General features: G+C 46.6%; 2 protein-coding genes across 3 annotated transcripts in view; both read left to right on the top strand.

Annotated features, from left to right (window-relative positions):
• Cfap70 (cilia and flagella associated protein 70) overlaps positions 1-17588 on the top strand; it is a 60297-nt gene extending 42709 nt beyond the window's left edge. The window contains exons 20-28 of one of the 2 annotated variants that reach the window (XM_032917472.1): positions 3441-3509; positions 3852-4010; positions 4826-4947; positions 7813-7965; positions 8553-8714; positions 14638-14727; positions 16819-16920; positions 17093-17140; positions 17369-17588. In XM_032917472.1, the coding sequence (XP_032773363.1) occupies positions 3441-3509; positions 3852-4010; positions 4826-4947; positions 7813-7965; positions 8553-8714; positions 14638-14727; positions 16819-16920; positions 17093-17140; positions 17369-17449 (986 nt within the window). In that variant the 3' untranslated portion in view covers positions 17450-17588. The remainder of the gene's footprint in view (positions 1-3440; positions 3510-3851; positions 4011-4825; positions 4948-7812; positions 7966-8552; positions 8715-14637; positions 14728-16818; positions 16921-17092; positions 17141-17368) is intronic. The other variant, XM_032917473.1, reaches the window with a different exon arrangement.
• A 548-nt stretch (positions 17589-18136) lies between these two features.
• Positions 18137-20264, top strand: Mrps16 (mitochondrial ribosomal protein S16). Its single transcript, XM_032917470.1, has 3 exons — positions 18137-18270; positions 19259-19519; positions 20026-20264. Exons 1-3 carry the CDS (start codon positions 18258-18260, stop codon positions 20157-20159), a joined length of 408 nt encoding a protein of 135 aa, XP_032773361.1. The 5' UTR covers positions 18137-18257; the 3' UTR covers positions 20160-20264.
• The last annotated feature ends 1700 nt before the right edge of the window (positions 20265-21964 follow it).

The following is a 21964-nucleotide window of genomic DNA, read 5'->3' as shown; positions in this document are numbered from 1 at the left end:
CCTCCTCACCATGTAATTTTTAAGTGTATTTATTCATCCAACCCGTTTTCCTTCCCCCACACTCTATTCCTGTGTTCTTTTAAGATTAGGGGGGATTTTTTATTATGTAAGTATATGAGAGCGGCTCATCGGTTCGTGCACCACAAGCTCCAGGCCTCCACAGAGTTCAGACACCCCAGAACTGGAGTTCAGACCATGTGGGTGCCGGCAGCAGGAAGTGTTCCCAGTCACTGAGCCTTCTCTCCAGCTGCTTTCCGTGTAGTTTAGGAAACCAGTTACTCCGCTGTGGTTCCTAACTCCTGTCTTTGCTTGTGTATCCCTCGCACAGGCGTGCTTTGGTGTTCTGTGGACACACGTGTTAAGCTTGCCTGAGACATTTTCAGTTGATATGTCATGAGCTGCACAGGTGTGAGGTCAGTTTACTCGGTGTTGACAAAGCACACTGGAGCCGATGGCTCGTCACGCCCCCTTGTGATGCCGTCTGTCTGCCCCACGCCGAGAGAACCATTGAGCTACGCTCACCATGGAGGAGTTTGCATTGAACGAGTTATATTTGGGTCAGGAGGTAGGTGTCCACTGGTACCCATGTGGTGCTCGGAGGACACCGGGGGAGTCAGGGTTCTGTCGTAGCCCCATGTGGGTTCCCGGGATGGGACTCAGGCCTTTGGGCTTGTGCCAGGCCTGTACCTGCTGAGCCATATAAACAGCTCAAATTTGTTGGTTTTTAAGTTTTAGAATTCTAGAAATAGTCTAGAATGCTTTCAGAGTTCAACGGTATATGCTTTTTGGTCTGATTTTTTTTTAACCAAACATAGTTATCTTGAGGTTTTTCATGGAATACTGTATGTGTCTTTGCTGCCACACTGCTCCTCAGTGTAGACAGAGCACCCCGTGCTCACCTCCGTTCTCCTGCTGCTTCGTGTTTGGTTGTTTTCATGTCGAGACTATTGAGTTCAGGGCATTAGGACCAGATTTGTGCATGGATAGACTCATTTCCCGAAAACACCTAGGAACTCACCAGCTGAGACTATGGGTGACTTAGTGATATGGTTTTGATTTTCTAAATATTTGGAGATTTCCCCATATATCCTTGCTTTTTATTTATGACATAATCTCACTGTGGCTGGAAATTAAACTTTCTCTAAGTGAAATTCTTCAAAAATATTGGAACTTGTTTTATGGGCCAGCAGATAGTCTGTCTTGATAAATATCACTGACAATACAATGCTCTGCAGATGTCAGTGGGGCGTTGTGGCCACTGCACTCTGGGGCTATATCCATTGTAGTTCTTTGAAGCTTAGGAACAGTCTTAAAGACAGGTGTCTTAGTTAGGGTTTCCACTGCCGTGAAGATAGACCACAACCACAGCAACTCTTACAAAGGAAAACATTTAATCAGGGCTGACTTACAGTTCAGAGGCTTCGTACATTGTTGTCATGATAGGAAGCACATTGTGCAGGCAGACATGGTGCTGGAGAAGGAGCTGAGAGTTCTCCATCTGGATCAACAGGCAGCAGGAAGGGACGGACACACTGGGCCTGGCTGGAGCCTCTGAGACCTCAGTGCCCGTCCCCCCCCAGTGACACACTTCCTCCAACAAGGCCACGCCCCCTAAGAGCACCCCTCCCTCTAGGCTCCCCCCAGTGACACACTTCCTCCAACAAGGCCACACCCCCTAAGAGCACCCCTCCCTCTAGGCTCCTCCCAGTGACACACTTCCTCCAACAAGGCCACGCCCCCTGAGAGCACCCCTCCCTCTAGGCTCCCCCCAGTGACACGCTTCCTCCAACAAGGCCACGCCCCCTAAGAGCACCCCTCCCTCTAGGCTCCCCCCAGTGACACGCTTCCTCCAACAAGGCCACGCCCCCTAAGAGCACCCCTCCCTCTAGGCTCCTCGCAGTGACACGCTTCCTCCAACAAGGCCACTAAGAGCGCCACTCCTTCTAGGCTTATGGGGTCACTTTTATTCAAACCACCACAACAGGGTTTCACTTAGTAATGCAGGCTGGTCTCAAACTTGCCCTGTATCTCAAGCTAGCTTTGAATTTTCTATGGTTCAGCCTTGGTCTCCCAAGTGCTGGGATCACAGGCACTGGTTTTCATGCCTGGCGGTTGTTTAGGTATATAATCTCTTTCTTCTTTGTGTAACACATTCTTCAATTAACTTTGCAATTGTCTCACATTTGGTCTTTAGAGAACTGATTTTAAAATATTCTGCCACAGGAGCATTGCCCGTTAGTTTTTGTCTGGATAGGAATCTGGTTTTCTCAGCTGTCTCTCCCAACCCCATTATTTCCCTGGTGATGGGAGGTATACATTCCTAAACTCTGATGTTGTCATTCCGTCGTGCTTGTTAGGGGTAAACACAGACGCGACACATTGTATCCACCTCTTCTGTGGCTGTGGTTTGGATCAGTGCCTTGATATCTGTTTCTCTCATGTAATTGTCTCCCTTAGCTGTGTGTGGACCTTATTTCTCTGTATGGATTTTATAGTGAATTTATTTAGTGAATCTTTAAAATGTAGTTATCATTTTTATTTGGACTGTATTGGAAATTACAGATTAGCTGAGGAATAGTTAGCATTTTCATGTTAGCCCATTCTGTCCTATGTGGCAATGACACCCTCCACTTAGCAAGTTTTCTTCTTACTCCTTTAGTAACACCTTAACATTTTATCTAATGAGGCCCTGTTTAGTAAATGAAATTTCTAGTCATTTCTAGGTTCCAGATAATTTTTATTGGACTTTATGTGGAAACCTTCCCCAACTTTTTTCACTCTAATGAATTGATGATTTTTGTTGTTTCTTGAAATGTTGACTATGAGCTGGGTGTGGTGTCCACACTTTTAATCACAGCACTCAGGAGGCAGAGGCAGGTGGATCTCTGAGGGCATGAGGCCAGCCTGGTCTACAGAGCAAATCCCAGGGTAGCCAGAGCTATACAAAGAAACCCTATTTTGAAAAAAAACAAAAACAAAAACCAAAGAACCAACCAACCAAACATATATATAAATGACTGATAGCACCCACCAATAAACATAGTTTATCTTCTTCCTTCCAAAGCTCATCTCACAACATCTTTTTAAAATGTTTTGCCTTATTTTTAATTATGTGTGTGCTTGTGTCTGGGTCAGGGGTGTGTGCACATGACGTCAGGAGCATGTGGAGAGATCCAGTCCCCCTTGATGTTCTAGGCAACTGGGAGCCATGTGATGTGGGTGCTGGGCACCAAGCTCAGGTCCACTTGGAGCTTGTGTTCTAAGCCCCTGAGCTACTTCTCTACCCCACACTATCTTTCTATCCCCCCAGGATTATCACAGTGTCCCCCTTCCAGTTGTCATCTTTTGTTGCGGTTTCTGGTTTATCTGGTGTAACCCCTCAGCTTTCCTCTCTCATGTGTCTGAAGAATGACCAGGAGGTTTTTCCTTGCTGTCCCCAGGGATAAGGCCCAGGACCTCATACCCGCTGAGTCCTCGCCCCACCGTGGAGCTGCATCCTCAACCCCAAGGTTCTTTTGTTGTTTACCTTCTTCGTTTCTGTGATGTGGTCTCCTTTTCCCTCTCTTCAAAGTGGGACGTGTTCTGTGGGGGTGTATTTCCCTCTGTCACCTTCATCTCCCAGTTCCCGGGAGATGGACTCAGTTCCGTTGTCTTCCGTGTGACTTCACTGTGCCTGCATCGAGGGCGTTGGCCTCCCATGTGTCTGTACTCCTTAGTCACGAGGCCCACTGTCTGGCCTGTCCCTTCAGTGTTTCGGGAACGTCCGTCTTACTGTTTGCGCATCTTCTCTCCTGTAACCTTTCATTGCCAGAAAGAGGAAGCTGTTTTTCATGAAAATCTAATCTGTTTAGGACCAAACACTGCTTTGTCCAGTCTAGACGAGTTTTTGGAAGAATCATCTAAGGCACAGTCTGACTCACAAGAGCCAATAATCACTGTACAGCCTCTGGAGTCCTCCCTTACACAGAAGTCATCCAATGCCCTGCTAAAGGAGGTGACATCCAAAAAAGGTGAGTAGAAGTCAACGTTTCCCCTGGAAAGAGGGGCATAAACCAACCAGGAGAGCATGACCTTGCTTAGTATTATGGGTTTGGGGGGTTCCTGAAGGATTTGAAGTTGCACTGACCACGCTTTATTAGTCTAGAATCTGAATTCTAAACCCCATGCTGGGGCTCCTCTGATGAGTAGGATTTTAATCTTGTTCACACAAGTAGCTAACAGAACTGTAATTTTCCCGTAAGTCTTCATTTTCAGAATATCTGTACGTCGTGTTTCAAACCCAAGGAGTTCTAAAAACTTCTTTAAATTAATTGGTTAGTGGTGTGTGTCTGTGTGTGTGTGTGATATGTACACGCATGTGCACGGGGTCCAGAGGCCAACACCAAGTATCTTTCTCAGTCACTTTCCACCTTGGTTTCTGAGACCATGTCTTGTTGTTTCAACTGTCCTGTTTGGCCAGCGAGCACAGGGGTGGGATTCCAGTGACACACCTCTCCCTGTGTGTGTGTGTGTGTGTGTGTGTGTGTGTGTGTTTAGTGGAGGTCAGAACTCAGGCCTTTACTGACTGATTCATCTCTTCAGGACCCTTTGAGTAGTTTCAAAAGCCCTTCATTTGGTTGTGGTTTTCTTTAGAACACCCAGTGCATCTGATTTGATGACCTTTGAGACCACTGTCTGCATCATAACTAGAAATGGTCTATTGCTTTCCAGAATCTGGTCTTTATCTCATCTGAGTTCAGAATCTTCTCCCTACCTTATTAATATGACTGGGTCTCTGGCATTTCCTATTTGCATTTGGCCTTCTATCCTGTTTCTCTGTTTCCAGAAACATCAAAATGCCAAGATTCATCAGCCTTTTTCTCTCCTACCCACCAAGCTATTCCCCAGCCCCCTGTGACGATCTTCATGGAGACCATTCGCTTCTTGATGAAGGTCAATGCTGTCCAGGTCAGATTCTTTGGGAACTGGGACATAGACGGAGGGCTTCAGTGAACTGTGTACTCTATCCAACATAGACGGAGGGCTTCAGTGAACTGTGTACTCTATCCAACATAGACGGAGGGCTTCAGTGAGCTCTGTACTCTATCCAACATAGACAGAGGGCTTCAGTGAACTGTGTACTCTATCCAAGATAGACGGAGGGCTTCAGTGAACTCTGTACTCTATCCAACATAGACGGAGGGCTTCAGTGAACTGTGTACTCTATCCAACATAGTGACTCTGTACTCTATCCAACATAGACGGAGGGCTTCAGTGAACTGTGTACTCTATCCAACATAGACGGAGGGCTTCAGTGAACTGTGTACTCTATCCAAGATAGACGGAGGGCTTCAGTGAACTCTGTACTCTATCCAAGATAGACGGAGGGCTTCAGTGTGCTCTGTACTCTATCCAACATAGACGGAGGGCTTCAGTGAACTGTGTACTCTATCCAACATAGACGGAGGGCTTCAGTGAACTGTGTACTCTATCCAAGATAGACGGAGGGCTTCAGTGAACTGTGTACTCTATCCATAGCAGTGTCATGTGACCTTCAATATGTGAGCGGCAAAAACCAAACGTGGTTTTTGTGCTGGGGGTTGAGCTTGGGACCTCCTACATGTCAAGCACACATTCCACCACTGACCTCTCCCACTACCCCTCAGATGTTCTTCTCAGGGCATCTCTTATCAGATGTAAGGAATATCCAAACACCGACCATCACTGAGAAGTTTGCTCCCTGCAGAAGACCAACATAACAAAGTCAGACTCTAAGTTTGAGTGTAGTCTGACTTCTTTCTAGTTTAGAATATTTTTACATTTACTTATTTATGAGGAGGCACACACATGTGAGGTCCAAGGACAACTTGCCTAAGTTAGTCTTCTCCTCCCACCATGTGGGTTCTGGGGAATCAAACCCAGGTCATTTGGTTTGGCAGCAAGTACCCTTACCCACGGAGCCATTGTGTCAGCTCCTGGACCTTTTCTTTTAAGGTGTTATGAGTGTTGGGATTCATAAGCCTGTGATCATGTGATCAAACCCCTTTCCCTGCAAAGTCCTGAGCCTGTATCATGTGATCAAACCCCCTTCCCTACAACGTCCTGACCAACTGAAAACAGATATACAGTGTCATGTGAGAAAGGGCTAAAATAGTAAATGATTTTAATCATAAAACTAGGCTATAGATCTGGCAAGATGGCTTAGTAAAGGGCTTGCCAACCAAGTCTCATGACTTGAGTTTGATCCTGGAACCCCTATGGTGGAAGAAGAGAACTAACTCTTGTATACGTTTTTTGTTTTTCGGGTTTTTTTTTTTTTTTTCTTTTTTTATTCGGAGCTGGGGACCGAACCCAGGGCCTTGCGCTTTCTAGGCAAGCACTCTACCGCTGAGCTAAATCCCCAACCCCTTTTCGGGGTTTTTTTGTTTTTTTGGTTTTTTTTTAGATTTATTTATTATATATGAGTACACTGTAGCTATCTTCAGACACACCAGAAGAGAGCATCGGATCTCATTACAGATGGTTGTGAGCCACCATGTGGTTGCTGGGATTTGAACTCAGGGCCTCTGGAAGAGCAGTCAAATGTTATTCCCTTTCCCAGTTTCCTGGGCCATAAGCCCCCTATTCCATCTCCCCTCCCCCTGCTTCTATGAGGATGTTTCCCCACCTCTTCCTCCCTCCCTGCCCTGACATTCCCCTACACTGGGGGGTTGAGTCTTGGCAGGACCAAGGGCTTCTCCTTCCATTAGTGCCCAACAGGGCCATCCTCTACATATGCAGCTGGAGCCATGGTTCTCTCCGTGTGTGGTCTTTGGGTAGTGATAAGTTACTCTTTTAACTCAGCATGTGCAATGTGGTATCGGTGTGCCCCTGCCCCCCCATCCCTACAAACATACATACACATACAAACACAAATAAATGTAAAAGAATTGTTTTGAATTGTACTAGAGAATATTACTGGTTCCAAATATACTGACATACATAGTCACAGGCAGAGCATCTGGGTGTCAGTCTTCTTCCCAGAAAAGAAGGCCATCCAATAGTCACATGACCACCTGAGGAGTTACCATGAGCAAGTGATGGGAGGGAGGGGGGCCTGGTGGAGTTGACTCTGATCCTGTAAACATGTACCTCACCGAGGGCATGCAATCTCAAGAATTATGATCAGGGTGGGATTGAATCACATTAGACATGAACCCTTCCCAGCAGTGAATAAATGCACCTCCCGGGGTCAGTGCCAGGAGTCACGTAGAGAGAAAAAGTGCACCTTGCCAGGGTAGTTTCCTGGGAAGGTGGGCGTAAGGCTTCCGTATCGCAGGCTAGGGCTAGAATGGACAGCAGAAGCTGGGGAGGGTCCCAGGCACATCTGACTGCACCAGACTTGCAGGTCCTTTGAAGGGTTGGGGATAAAGAGCCCCAAATGCTTTGGTGAACATAAATATTTAGTGCTATGGCAATAGCACCAGTGTATGCTTGTGAAGTCCCAAGTCTTAGCACGTTAGAGAGGCAGCTTTTGTCATTATGAGTTTCCTTCCATGTCAGCTGTCTGGAAATGCTACTTCAAGTGCAAGCAGGGAGGGTCACGAAGTGCTGCTGCCTGCTGCTCCTCCTAAGTGTGGTCTGAACCTTGGTCTCGTGGCCACAGGCCTGCCCCGTGCAGCGCCGCAGCGGGGATGCTGGCGGCTTCCCCTGTCCCTGTACCACTGCAGACGATGGCCCTGCCCTCCAGTCCCTCACTGGTTACCGTCAGAGCCACACTCACTCCACCCAAAAGCTGCCCAGCTGACACAGTGCAGTCACTGTTATGGTCTGAGTCACTGGGTTTCTTTGCAGTTCGTGCACCGAGTGCTGGCACATGAGCTTCTGTGCCCTCAAGGAGGACCTAGTTGTGAGTATTATCTGGTTCTGGCCCAGACACACCTTCTCAAGAAGGACTTCGCCAAGACAGAGGAGTACCTGCAGCAGGCCGCACAGATGGACTACCTGGTACTGAGTTCCTAAAGAAGCCTCCGAGTGGGAGGAGGAGGGTGAACGGTCTTTGCTAGAGTGGAGATGACAGTGGGACACAGAAGCCTCAGCCGCTTGGGAGGGCGAGCCCACGAGCCTGAAGTTAGCACAGTCAGCACGTGATACTCTGAAAACTGATAGAGCAGTGGCACCACGCAGAAGGAGACTTCCGGCATGCGTGGGTAATATTTATGTGTGTGTCGGTTTTTAAAAAGTAAACAACCCTGAGTCCTACACGACGTAAAGAATACACAGGCGGTCATTTAGCAGGAGTTGCTCGTTATTTCAAGTTCTAGACTTTTCTTTGCTCCTGATAGCATCATAGTGATTATAGCTGAGTGTGTGTCTTAATATGCACCCCGAACACAAAACGGCTTTTGAGGAATACAAGAATGAGAGTATTCCCAGGAACAGATCCACCCATGCGACTAAAATGCTTCTTTCTGTATGCGTGCTCTTAGGGAAAGAGAGAAAAAAATGTATGCATCTAAATTTAAATGTTTAACAAAATTCATTAAGGACTTAAATGTCACCTCACTCTGTGTGCTCTTCGTCTGCTTCCTCAGAACCCCAACGTCTGGGCTGTGAAGGGCCATCTCTACTACCTGAGTGGAAACCATGCCGAAGCCAAGGAGTGCTACGAGAGAACTGTTAGCTTTGTGGTAGATGCTTCCGAGATGCACTTCATCTTCCTGCGCCTGGGACACATCTACCTGGAAGACAAAGAGGTAAGGGAGAGAGAAGGCCCCAGGCTGTGGTCCAGGACCTGGCAATGGCTACAGAGAAAATAGCTCAACGCTGCCACCTACAGCGACCTGAAGAGCTCCCGGCCTCGATCCTCCCCTAATCCTCCCACACGGTCATAGCCACTTACCAGAGGCTTTGGGTAAAACCACATCCATGACTGCACTGCAGAGAAGAATTCAGGAGGAAGTCAGGATGAAGCAGAGTTAGGGAGTTTATTAAGTAGAAACACAGAGTAGCACACGGTTTAGTTAAATGCGAGTTGGGGAGAAGAGAGAAAAACTGACTCAAGAGTTAGTGCGATCCCAAATGGGGACGGCCTTCTCGAGAGAGCGCTCCGGGTGTCCTTACAGTGTCCACATGCCTGAGTCTGGGCTGCCATTTTTTTTTTAAAAGCTTCAATGATTAAGTAAATTTTTGAAAATCATGAGTTCAAAATTTAAGTGAACGTTATGAGCTGTGGGGCTGGAGAGGGGGCTCTGGAGGTTGACACATGCTGTATTCTCATCCATGCAAAACCTCCTGCAGAGGAACCCGGTTTGGATCCCAGCACTTACAGAACAGCTCACAAACATCTACCAGGGGATTCTGATTTCCATAGGTTCCTGCATGCACACGGCAGGCAGACACCCAGGCACACACAAACATGCACAGAAAGTTCCGTATTTTTAATACCCGACCTGGCTTATTAAACTTGAAGGGTTTCCCTTTGTGGCTTGAGAGAAGGCTCAGCGGTTGTGAGTATACACTATTCTTCAAGAGGACCCCGGTTCAGATCCAAGCACCCACATCAGGGAGCTCACAACCACCTGTGACTCCAGGGCATCCGAGTTCCTCTTGAGGTGTCCCTGGGTACACGCATGGCACATACGCATACATGTAAAAAAACATTTTTAGAAGAAATCTTTAGCTAAGCAGCGGTGGCACACACTTTTAAACCCACCACTTAGGACACAGAGACAGGAGGATCTCTGTGAGTTCAAGGCCAGCCTGATCTAGAGAACAAATTCCAGAACAGCCAGGACTATAGAGAGAAACCAGGTCTCGACAAACAAAACAAAACAACAAACAAACGAGCATCAGCAGGCAGAGTGCATTTCCGGCACCCGCAGCAAGCTCCAGACTCCTCGGAGCTCTGTTACAGGGATCCCACAGGCCAGCCTACACAGGCCTCCCTCACACAGCACACACACGTATGTGATTAGAAATAAGGCAGATCCTTTTGTAAATGAAATCGACAAGGTTTCGTGAGGAGCATCTTTTGGGTTTTGGGTGAGAGAGGAGTGGCCATGGAGCTAAGCTCAAGACCCTCCTGGTCTAAGAAAAGCCACCTGCTGTTTTTAACGTCCTTGCTCATCTCCAAGGACAGCGCTATCCCCATGGGGGATTCCAATGTTAGCAGCTGAGTGAAGTTTCCGACTTGCAGAGAGATAAGGGACAGGAACATTTCTTTCTTTGCCCATGTTTCCTTGACTTTTCCTGCTTCCTAGCCACCCTAAAAAGGGCCACATGATCATGACACCTTTCTACCAGTGGCAAAGCCATTGATCAGCATTACGGACCCAGTAACTAGGGTAGAAATAAGAGTCTGTTATTGACCACCATGCTACTAAAATTATTATGAATATAATGAATATTATTTTATTAATACATATTTTATAAATGAATATTTTTATTAGTACTAATAGCAATTTTACTTGAGGTAATAGGTTGACTTATCTAACAAAACATGTCTTGGGACTCAAAAGGACTTCTCCAGTTTCCTTCTTGATACAGAGCATTAGGCCTAATCTAGCTTAGGATAGCCCCATTCTATAGGGCACTGTAACGTGACTCTAGTGGCCCTCTGCCATCTTTAGGAATTACTCCAGGGCCTTTACACCAGGTGAGGAGCAGGGTAGGCTTGTTATTCTAGAAAACTTCAAATACATGAGAGCAAGTGTAGCAGTAAATATTAAAAACTGAATCTACCGTCCCAAGCTGGTGCCAGCTCGGGTGGGTCACACGGCATCTGCGGGGTACCTTCATCTTAATCAACAGAGCGTCTCAGCCACTAAGCTGCCAGTCTCCATGCTGCCACTGGCTCCTCTCTGGGCCCTGCAGTAATTCCGCCATCCATCTAGTTCCCAAGGCGAGTTGCTGCCTCACCAGTTCCATACAGAGACCGCCAGTCTTGTGGACTCTGCTCACAGTCCCAGTGCCGCCCCTGTGGTTATAGTCACAGCTCCCAGTAGCCCATTAAAATCAAAACTCAGTAAGTTTGTAATTAGCAATCAGATTTGTATTAGTAAAACCTTACCCCACAAAATGCCCACACATTAAACTCTAAACCAGTTAATATTAATGTAAACTGTCCATGTAGATAAGACAAATTGTCCTATAAAAAAATCCATCCCTTATGAAATATTCATAAGTACCTGTGGCCCTTTGAGGCCACACAGATCTGGGTCGTCCTTCTCCTCCTCCATCTTGGATCTTCCTTTTTTTCCTCTCTCCCATCTTACAAAAACTCTGTCCCCACCTTTCTTTTTCACTGCCCAATCACAGGCCTTGCCTCATCTGTGCTTGCCCTCATCTGCATATAGACATCAACTACAACTCACCCTTTCTGTCTAATTTTAAAACAGAATTTTTCTCACAAATGTAAGCTGAGCATAGTCATTACCATTTTATAATTTACAAAGTATAAAATACACCTAACACCCAGTCCATCATTTTTGCCAGTTAAATAGTGTATTCTGTTATCTATCCTAACTTAAAAAGGGCTTAAAATCTAGGTGTTATATCTTGGCTAGCTTGTCTACTATCTGAAAACTATCCAATTAAATATGTATTTCCAATGTTAAACAGCCTGGGAAGGCTATGAGACTATAGTTAGTCTTCCACCCCGTCAGAAATCTGAGGACGACCAATACTATCTGAAACTATAGGAAGTCTAACACGGCTTCCCGAACTGAGACAAGTTGAAGAGACAACTCTCTTACGGGTACAGTTCCATTAGCAACAGTCCTAAAGACTGGCCTAGGATCATCTGACTGACCTTTGTAACAGGGAGTTTTGAAGGACTGGTTATTCTGACTGGGCAGAGATTATTAGTCGAGTATTCTGTGTGTCCTTTTCCGGACAGAATTAGTCTGTAGATGAAATGGGCAGTGTCTGCCCAGTGGCTGCCTGCCACAATGCATTACCTCACCTGGAGGCAGAGACGCTCAGTTTCCTCTTTGAATCCACAAAAGGGGAGCTGCTAGAAGCAGATATGTCTCAACAACAAAAGAACAAACATTAAACATGTTTTGTGGATTTCTATGTAGAGTAATCTGGACTCTTAGCTATTTCTAATAAATTAACTTGAAAACACCTTCACAGTAAACTCAGAGCCATGAGTTTGCTATCTGGCCTTAACTCATCACCTCAGCTCAGTTGTAACAGCAGTTATAGGGCTGTGTCTAAGCCTTGTACTCTTAAATGTTGTATAGGCACAATGTCTATATGAGAGGAACCGTTTTAATTTCAATTTTATATCAATAAGAAATTTGTACCAATAAAAACTTTAAATTTATATCAAATAAATTCTGTACCAGTGTAAGAGGTTATAACTTCGACTCAGTAACAAATACAAGATTTCCACCAGGTGAGACTATGGCTGCACACTCAATTCTAGCTAATTTCTCCCTGTTAAATTCTGACCATTTCTAAATCCCCCAGAAAGACAGCCTCAGAACAACCACCCTCAGGCCCTGAAGTCCAGGACACTGGGTCGACGACCCTTCAGGCTGAATATGGGCGTTGAGGTATCTTGAGGGTGGGTATGGGAAGTTGTTTGGCTTTAAGAAGGCCGCACCAACAATTGCTGCAGTCTCTGCTGTCTGTCCTGACTGGGCCCGGCTGAAAGTCCCTGAGAGCAGGAGTTCAGGCAGGTCAGTTCAGCACGTCTGACGATGAGACCCACCAAAGCTGTCCATTCTGTAAAATATAAATCTTAAAACAAAGTTTTAGTGTCTTCACGATATCTGTGTGGATTGTTACAGTCTGTGTAGGGTGTACAGACTGGAAAGGATGAAATTTTGTGTTTTTGTTTTGTTTTCTTGACTCTAGTTCTTCCAGAGGTCCTGCTCTGTCAAATCTGATCTGCACAGCTCTGGAAGCTGTGTCCAGAGCCCAATCACCTTTTCTAAAAATGCAAAGACAAAACCTTGTCTCAAATCAGTAACCGGAAAAGCAACCAGAGAAATAATATTATCACAAAACTCAAAATCACACTCGTTTTGAAAATTAAAACAATTTAAAATAAATGAAGTAAACTAAACAATACTGTCTGAGCTATTTTAGGCTTCTTTAATCTGTCATGTCAGGAAATCAACCCAAAATTCCCATGGAGCCCACGTTAGAGGAAATGAGCCTCCTGCAGAGCTCTACATACATCTGTCTGTTCCGCTCTACCGCGCGCGTCAGACTTCGACTCACTGACTACTTCTGTAATATATGTCTGTATGCACCCTGTCTGATATTACAGACTTCTATTTTTCCCTGTACTCGTTGTGAATGGAGGGCAGAATTTCCCGAGTGACTCAGGCGAAATCTGTATTTTCTTCTTCTAACTATAAAAACAAATCACACTTCTGGTAATACCTGCTAATAAGCAGGCATCTTGTCAAACCAGGCTTTTAACCCAGAACTCCTGTAGAGCACACGTTAGCGAGAATACAAGCATCCTGTGAGACTTACTAGGGCATTTTATCTTTATGTACATCGGTCTGCTAAGCTCTGCCGGCACGTCAGACGTCTACTTCCACTCACCATCAACGTCTATAATACATGTGCTATGTGTGCACTCTGGTGCTAGGAGAACAAACCACGTGGACCCACCTAAGAGTTGCCACTGTTCTGCCACAGGCGTTTTGACCCTGACTTGTCTTTGTCTCCCTTCCCTTTTCCACCCATAAGTGGCAGTTGTGCACCGGAAGGCTAATCCAGGTCTGAGAGAAATCACAGCCCTACTGCAGTGAAGTAAATCAGGACTCTCTTTCCAATGTCAGTGCAAGCTGCCATCTTCAAGGCACTACTGACCTCGTGGTTACTAGGCAACCAGTTTTTAGGCTGAAACCTCAGGACCAGCTGCAGGTACTAGAGGAAAAATAAGCCACCGGGTCCTATCTGTTTTGGAAGTTTCGCTTTGGAAAGAGACAGGGTCTTGCTGCGTGTGGTAGTGTGTGAGCTTAGGTCACAAGATTGCTCGAGCTCAGAACGCATAAAACTGGGTGTGGTGGCACATCCCCGAAATTCCAGCTTTCAGGAGGTAGGCGTTGGAGAATCAGCTGTTGAAGGGCATCCTGGGCTACACAGCAAGGTCGAGGTCAGTCTGGGCTATGAGACCCTGTCATATCCTCACCTACACTAAACGGAAAGGATGGTTAGTATAAGACTGCCCTTGAACTTCTGGACTCAGACCACCCTCAACTCTTAGAAACCGAGCAGCTAGAAATATGGGCATTGCATCTGGGTGAAGCTTGGTTTTTGAATTTCTCTCAATGTCTTCTGTGGCACTGTTAAGACTTTTCTGATAGGGGAACCAGAGGTTTTGGTGTCTGCCCTCCCCACCACATGGTGCCACTTTTAAGTGAAAAGATGTGATCCATACGGTCTAGACAGAATTCCAGTAACTGCTGTGCTTGCCCAAGATGTCCGTGCGAGTCCCTCCTGAATCCTTGGATCCGTTTCCAGGTGAAGTGCAACCTTTCATTTGGCTCCCTCATCTCTCCCCGTCCCCTTGCAACAGCTCCTTTATTCATGAAAATATCATCTGAGGACTCACTCAGTTTCAGATTATTCTGGAGCAAACCCGTCGAGAAGCTCATGGTTACCTTAGCAACACGGTGTTTGAAGCTTATCGCTACTTTCTTTTGCCAGTATGAAAACGCAAAGAGAACATACATGCAAGCCTGTAAGAGATCGCCTTCATGCCTCACGTGGCTTGGACTAGGAATCGCCTGTTACCGGGTAAGACAGCCAAGGCTCGGCCCGGTGGCCCTCCAAGTGTATTGTGGGGGTTTGTGGTGGGATGGCAGTCGGCTCTAATGAGAAAAACTCTTTCAAGGTTGTGCATGAACAGAGACCCTTAGGAGACTAAAAATAACCCCATCTCAAGGACAGTTTGACAATGTCCTTAGTTGTAAAGAGAAGGAAATGCCTTCCACATCACTGCCACCCTGGTTTGGCAGTCACTAACCTTAGGCCCTCACTGTCTTCATCCTTGCCCTAGTATTGCCCTCTGGAGCCGTTCAAGGCAAAGGTAGCCATGAGACATTTCATCTGCAATCTGTTAGCATAGTCAGACTGGAATCTAATTCCTGTCTTGCCCAGTACCAAACATGGCGTTCTCGAATACCCAGGGTGGTCTCAGACTCACTAGATAGCCAAAGATAACATTGACCTCCTGAGCTTTCTCCCTTACCTGCCCAAACTGGTATTACAGACACAGGATTTTCCACCTAAGTCATGATGTTCTTGACATCTGTCATGTTTCCAGAGTCCCTGCCTGAGGCTGGGGGCACCGCCTTCAGAGCTGTAAACTCGCCTTCGTTCCCATCATTCAGAAGGCAGAGGTGGGGGGTTCTCTATGAAGCCAAGGCCAACCTAGTCTATACAGCGAGTTCCAGGTCAGCCAGGGCTACAGGGAGACCCTGTCTGCCCCATGCAAAGGGTGGCTTTATGTGCATGTACTCCATCCGTCCATCCATCCGTCACACCCACTCCTTTACTGTTCTTGCCCTTGTGCCCCTACTTCTCCCTCATGGTTCGTCTCAGTGATGTTTTTCTCTCCGAGGCAATTCTCCATTCTTCGGGCAGATCTGATACCATTGCTCTGTCTCACCTCCAGACAAGTGTACTTTTGCTTCAGAAATATTTATTTTGTAAAACTGTTCATGCACTTGATTTTTTATTACCTGTGCTTACATATCTGCCAGTGAGGTCTCTGGGGGCAGGGGCTGTAGACGTACAACCTACTTTTATTCTCGGCATCAAGTACATTTCTGAGCAGAGAGCCCATCTTCAGCAAACCTGAGTCAAAGCATGGGCACGGCTGGAAGGCTGCACTTCATCTCTTCACAGCCTTAGAACTCGCTGTTCTTCTAGAACAGAAGAAAAAGATGTCTAGGCTTGGTGGCTCAAAAATATAACCCCAATGCCCGATCAGCTGAGGAAGGAGGATAGTTTCAGGTTCAAGGCCAGCCTGAAATACATATGTTTCAGGCCAATCCTGTGAGTTTCACTACCAGGGAGACGCAGTCTCTTAAGTAATTTAAAAAACAAAAGTAAATCAAACAAAAATTGGAGGGGACATATACCTATCATATACCCACCCACAAATACTGTCTATTATAGTTACATAATTATACAGGATGTATACAATATATGCTACATAGGAATTCAGAAACACTGGTGGATTTTGAGGTGTGTTTTGAAAAGCACTAATACAGGTCCTGGGTGGACGTCTGTTGGTCGGATAGCAGAGTCAGCTAAGCTGACTCTTGCTGTGTTTTATAAAAAAGAAAGAGGCCAGGATATGCTTTGGTAGAGGCACAGTATGGTGAGGTGGGAGGGGGTGCTCTTGGGGCCCATGTTGAGGCATCTCTTCCCCTGAGGTGCTAGCCACATAATGGGTACAGTATGGAATAGAGTTTATTTAGGGCATGGGAAGGGGAGTTGAAAAGGGAGTAGAGACAAAGGTGAGACGCACACACACATACACACACACACACAGAGACAGAGACACACACAGAGACAGAGACACACAGAGACAGAGACAGAGACAGAGACATAAGAGAGAGAAGAGAGGGAATACCAGCCAGGAACATGTGGAGAGAGAGGGGGTGGGAAGAGAGGAAGGATGAGGTCTGAGAGAGACGGGACAGAGAGAGTAAGAGAGAGGAGGGGGTCAAAGAGGGGAGCCCCTTTTATAGTAAACCAGGCATACTGGCTATTGCCAGGGAACTGTGGAGCAGAGCCTAGAAGAAATACTAAGAACTCTAGTTGACTTAAGTGAAAACTACTTTGGACTGTCTCTCCTGACTCTCCCCCTCTGCCAAGCTGGAGGAGCTCACTGAAGCTGAGGATGCTCTGTCTGAAGCCAATGCATTGAATAACTGCAACGCCCAGGTGTGGGCCTATCTGGCTCTGGTCTGCCTGAAGGTGAGTGTTCCTTAGTGTCCCTTCACAGAGCCCTCTCAGGGGTCCCACTGAGAAAGGAAGTCGGGGGAGATCCAGATCTGTCATTGTACTGATGACAAAGGAAGTGTCCCTCCTGGGCGGTTCCTCAAGATAGATGTGTGCTTAGTGATCACTTACTTTTCTTTTCTTTCAGGTTGGACGACAACTGGAAGCTGAGCAGGCTTATAAGTACACAATAAAGGTGAGACGGGAGATTGCCCTTCTGAGAGTGTACAGACTGTGGGAACGCTCAGTGCTTGATGAATTTTTACCCATGGAACCAATACATTCTAATTCTTCCTGAGAGCTCCCGGTGTTGAGAATAGAGGAGAGGCCCATTCCATTCCTGCAAATCTGGAGCCTCATAAATTAGAGGTCTTCAGCGTCACATGGTGTGTTGGACATGACTTCTTCCTGCTTGTTTCTGCAGCTGAAACTGAAAGACCAGGCTCTGCTTGAAGAAATCCACAGTGTACAGGAAATGGTTGGCTTTGGAAATCCATCTTTCTGACGTTCTTACAAGTGGATATTTAATATAGAACCCCAAGCCTCTTTCCCTCCCAAATTGTCACCAGATGAAACCCGCCCATCCCTCCCACCCTTTGTTTGTTGGCTGTTAGATCACATTAAAAAAACCCAAAAACTCAAAATTCATCGTTTCTGGAGTCGTATGTGTAGCACATTATATGCTCTTATGTAATTATGTAACAATTAATAGACACTATTCGTGGGTGGTATATTGCATAATCAATGGTGTGACTATTAGAATTTCTGATGAAAGTTTATCTGACCACCCTGGAGGTAATCCTCTGGTGGTGCACAATTGCCAAGGCTCTTGACCAGCTTTAGTTACTGGGCCTTGGGAATTAAGGCAACATCTTCAAAGGTGGGCCTAGAATACAACTGTGCTGCTTCCCTGGGTAAGAGAACAGAGGATATTCCGAGGGCGTGGGAAGTGTCGCAGGAGAGACGTGCTTGCAGGGTAGCCAGCACCCCAGTGGACAGGACCGAGAGTGTCCGCACCACCACAGGAACTTAAGCTAAAGACCGCCAGCAGCCCCCGCCTACAGACATGCCTCTTCCGCAGCAGTCAACGAACAGTCACCGGTGCCTTGCCGTACGCCCGTACGCATTGGAGGAGAAAGCGGAAGGGGCGGGCCGATCCGCCGCTGCTTCCGCAGAGGGCTTTCCGGCTCTGGTGTGATGCCGACGTTGCGGCGAGTACCTGCGCGGCCGCTCGGAGGCGCTCTTTCAGTCTTTAGGCTCGGTGGAGCCGCTCTGTGCAGGGGGACAGCCGGAAAGCGACTCACCGAAGCGCCATGGTCCACCTCAGTGAGTGCGCGGGGCTTCCGGGCGGGTGTGGGCTGCGGCCACCCGGGCTAGGCACGGCCACGCTGCCATCCAGTGGATCTGCTTCTCAGTCCGTTTTGCTTTTAGCGATGGTCTCATTGTCTGGGCTGGAACTCGCAATGTAAAGACAGGCTGGCTTCGAACTCCTTCCTAGTTTGTCTCTGCCTCCCAAATGTGCTGTGATTAAAGGAGTGAATTGCCATGCACAGCATCACCCCCCCCCCCCACATCCACCACAAGTAGAAATCGTTTTGCAGGTGAGGCACCTAAGGGTAGGACAAGGTCACAGCTAAGTAAGTGGTGTTAAGATCTGAGAATTTGGAAAATAATCCACAATGAAAACCAAGTTCGAACCAGCAAAAGTTTTATTCAAAAAGCTGATATTTCAGGGGGACAAGACAGGGCAGCCTTTTAAAACATAAAACCCACAAATTAGGTGGGCTAGGGGCAACCAATAGGGTACATGCCAGGTTTTTTCCTGCCTGGCATTTTAAGTGGGTTTCTACTGGTCAAGTACCTCAGATGGCTTTCTTAATAACTTGGCCTGGATTGAGGCCAGCCAATCAGAGCCTATATAGAGGCTGGGGTTTCAGTCACTACTGGGTGCTAACCGACAAGGCATAGGGTGGGGTATTGTGGTCTAAGTTCATATGGGACACCTAGGCCAGAAGCCATTTCTGGGAATTCAGCTGTTTGTTGGAATTTATCTTAGTACAAAGTGGAGACTAATATACAAGATGGAGTCTCTGAAGGTAAAGAGGCCCCCAACAGCAGCAGGTCTGCATTACCAGGATTTGGAAAAAAGGAGGTCTGTCCTGACTGGCGTGGTTAAGAGGATTGTATCTAAGCTGGATGGAGGATGGCGTAGATTGGAATTGAGAACATTGCAGTAGAAGGAGGAGTTGTGCTTTTTTACCTTACATGAACCGAGTCTTCTGTTTCTGCGTCCTAACTAGCTGTTTCTCCACAGCAACCTTTTTCTGCAAAGCCTACCACGGAGGCCACCTAACCATACGCCTTGCTTTGGGTGGCTGCACCAACCGGCCTTTTTACCGCATTGTGGCTGCTCACAACAAGTGTCCCAGGGATGGCCGATTTGTGGAGCAGTTGGGCTCCTATGATCCACTACCTAACAGTCATGGAGAAAAGCTAGTTGCTCTCAACCTGGACCGGATCCGGCACTGGATTGGCTGTGGGGCTCAGCTCTCTAAGCCCATGGAGAAACTTTTAGGTAAACCAGCTCTGAGCTTAGATAATTTAAGAGATTTTATACTGTGGTCAACTCTGGAATAATGGAAAAGAAGAAGGGTTTTTATTCCATCCAAGCTACTCTAGACAGGAGTGGAAGGTGAACTTATATAATTGCCATTTTTAAATCTAGAGACCCCCTTTGTGGACTCCTTTAGAAGACATGGACTGGGATTTTGTGCAAAGAAAGAAAGAAAGAAAGAAAGAAAGAAAGAAAGAAAGAAAGAAAGAAAGAAAGAAAAGAAAGAAAGAAAGAAAGAAAGAAAGAAAGAAAGAAAGGTGTCTTGGTTGTCTGTCAGTTCTTTCTCTCTCATTCATTCATTCATTCATTCATAGAACCCTGTTGGGAAGTAGACAGTGAGCATGGCAAGCCAAGAGTCTATTTCTTGTCTCTGCTGTGGGTCAGGTGTTGGGTCTCAGTTCTGGGAAGCAGATTCGTGGGAAGAATTGGCAAGTGCCACACTATAATGAAATTCCTGTTGCTTTTAGGTCTGTCTGGCTTTTTCCCGCTGCATCCGATGATGATCACCAATGCTGAGAGACTACGAAGGAAGAGAGCAAGAGAAGTCCTCTTAGCATCTCAGAAAGCAGACTCAGAGCCCCAAGAGACAGAAGCAAGCTGACTTCAGTGAACACAGCTGTGGCCGCAAGGTCCAGGGCCTGTAAAACTTGTGCATCGAGTTCGTGTTGGGTTTGAGGATCAATAAATGAAGTTTTCCAAGTCTCAATCTTCCAGCATAGTCTGAGCTGGGGTCAGACAGAGGTTTGTCTTTGTCTGATGTTGGAGCTGGACGTAGATACCTGCTAAGCTTTCCTGCCTTACCTTGTGACATTCAGTAGGTACAGGGAAGTTTGGGCTTTGGGTTAGACCCTGGTCACATGGGCAACTTTACAGTCTGCTCATATCCAGTACTTTCCTGCTTCAAAGTCTTCAGCCAGAGTGGTTTTGGCCCATTCAAATGTTTTCTTTAGGGCTGGAGAGATGGCTCAGTGGTTAAGAGCACTGACTGTTCTTCCAGAGGTCCTGAGTTCAATTCCCAGCAACCACATGGTGGTTCACGACCATCTGTAATGGGATCTGATGCCCTCTTCTGGTGCGTCTGAAGACAGCTACAGTGTACTTAGTGTGCTCATATGAATAACATAAATAAATCTTTACAAACAAATGTTTTCTTTAAGATAGGGTATTGCTCTGCAACCATGGCTGGCGTGTCACTTGTTTTATGTGATATGTAGGCCAGCTTAATCTTGAACTTGTAGCCATCCTCTTGCCGCTGTCCCCTGAGTGCTGGGATTGTAAGTAGGGCTTCTATACGTGGCCCAGATGTTTCCTTAAACACTTGGGATCATCCCAAAGTTCAAGAATACAGTCGCCTTGTTTATTGCCTGTGTGAATGGGGATTTATAGTGTTTCCTTGACACATGATCTCAGGTTTACAAAGATTCCTTGTAAAAGTTTTTTGGGGGCTTTAATAGCCTTACCTTTGTTTTGTTTTGTTTTGTTTTTCTTTCCTGACACTGGTTTCTCTGTAATAGAACTTGCTTTGTATGCCAGGCCAGCCTTGAACCAGAGAGATCACCTGCCTCTGCCTGCTGAATGCTGGAAATAAGGCCTACTGCACCACCTTTTAAAGAGTAGTCAGAAGGAAGCTAACCCAAGACCCTTCACATAGTCACTGTGTTAGACTGTTGCTGTGTATGGTGTATCTCAGCTGTGGGTCACTGTGTTAGACCGTTGCTGTGTATGGTGTATCTCAGCTGTGAGTCACTGTGTTAGACCGTTGCTGTGTATGGTGTATGTCAGTTGTGGGTCACTGTGTTAGACTGTGCTGTGTATGGTGTATGTCAGCTGTGGGTCACTGTGTTAGACTGTGCTGTGTATGGTGTATGTCAGCTGTGGGTCACTGCGTTAGACCGTTGCTGTGTATGGTGTATGTCAGCTGTGGGTCACTGCGTTAGAGTTAGACTGTTGCTGTGTATGGTGTGTGTCAGCTGTGGGTCACACTGTGGGTGTATAGTGTGTGTCACTGTGTTGTGTTAGACCGTTGCTGTGTATGGCTGGGTACTGTCAGCTGTGGGTCATGTCAGCTGTGGGTCACTGTTTAGACTGTGTTATGGTGTATCTCAGCTGTTCACTGTGTTATGTTGTGTATGTCAGCTGTGGGTCACTGTGTTAGACTGTGCTGTGTATGGTGTATGTCAGCTGTGGGTCACTGTGTTAGACTGTGCTGTGTATGGTGTATCTCAGCTGTGGGTCACTGTGTTAGACTGTTGCTGTGTATGGTGTATGTCAGCTGTGGGTCACTGTGTTAGACTGTGCTGTGTATTGTGTATGTCAGCTGTGGGTCACTGTGTTAGACTGTTGCTGTGTATGGTGTATGTCAGCTGTGGGTCACTGTGTTAGACTGTGCTGTGTATGGTGTATGTC

This window comes from Rattus rattus, chromosome 12 (assembly GCF_011064425.1).
Source record: "Rattus rattus isolate New Zealand chromosome 12, Rrattus_CSIRO_v1, whole genome shotgun sequence".
NCBI classification, from domain to species: Eukaryota; Metazoa; Chordata; class Mammalia; order Rodentia; family Muridae; genus Rattus; species Rattus rattus.
The sequence above is the reverse complement of the archived record's forward strand: the minus strand, read 5'-3'. Positions and strand labels throughout refer to the sequence as shown.

Bases quoted from the DNA above. Each gene is read 5' to 3' on its own strand.
- Mrps16 (XM_032917470.1), top strand. The intron at 19,520-20,025 runs GTAAACCAGCTC...TGTTGCTTTTAG, and splicing joins GCCCATGGAGAAACTTTTAG to GTCTGTCTGGCTTTTTCCCG.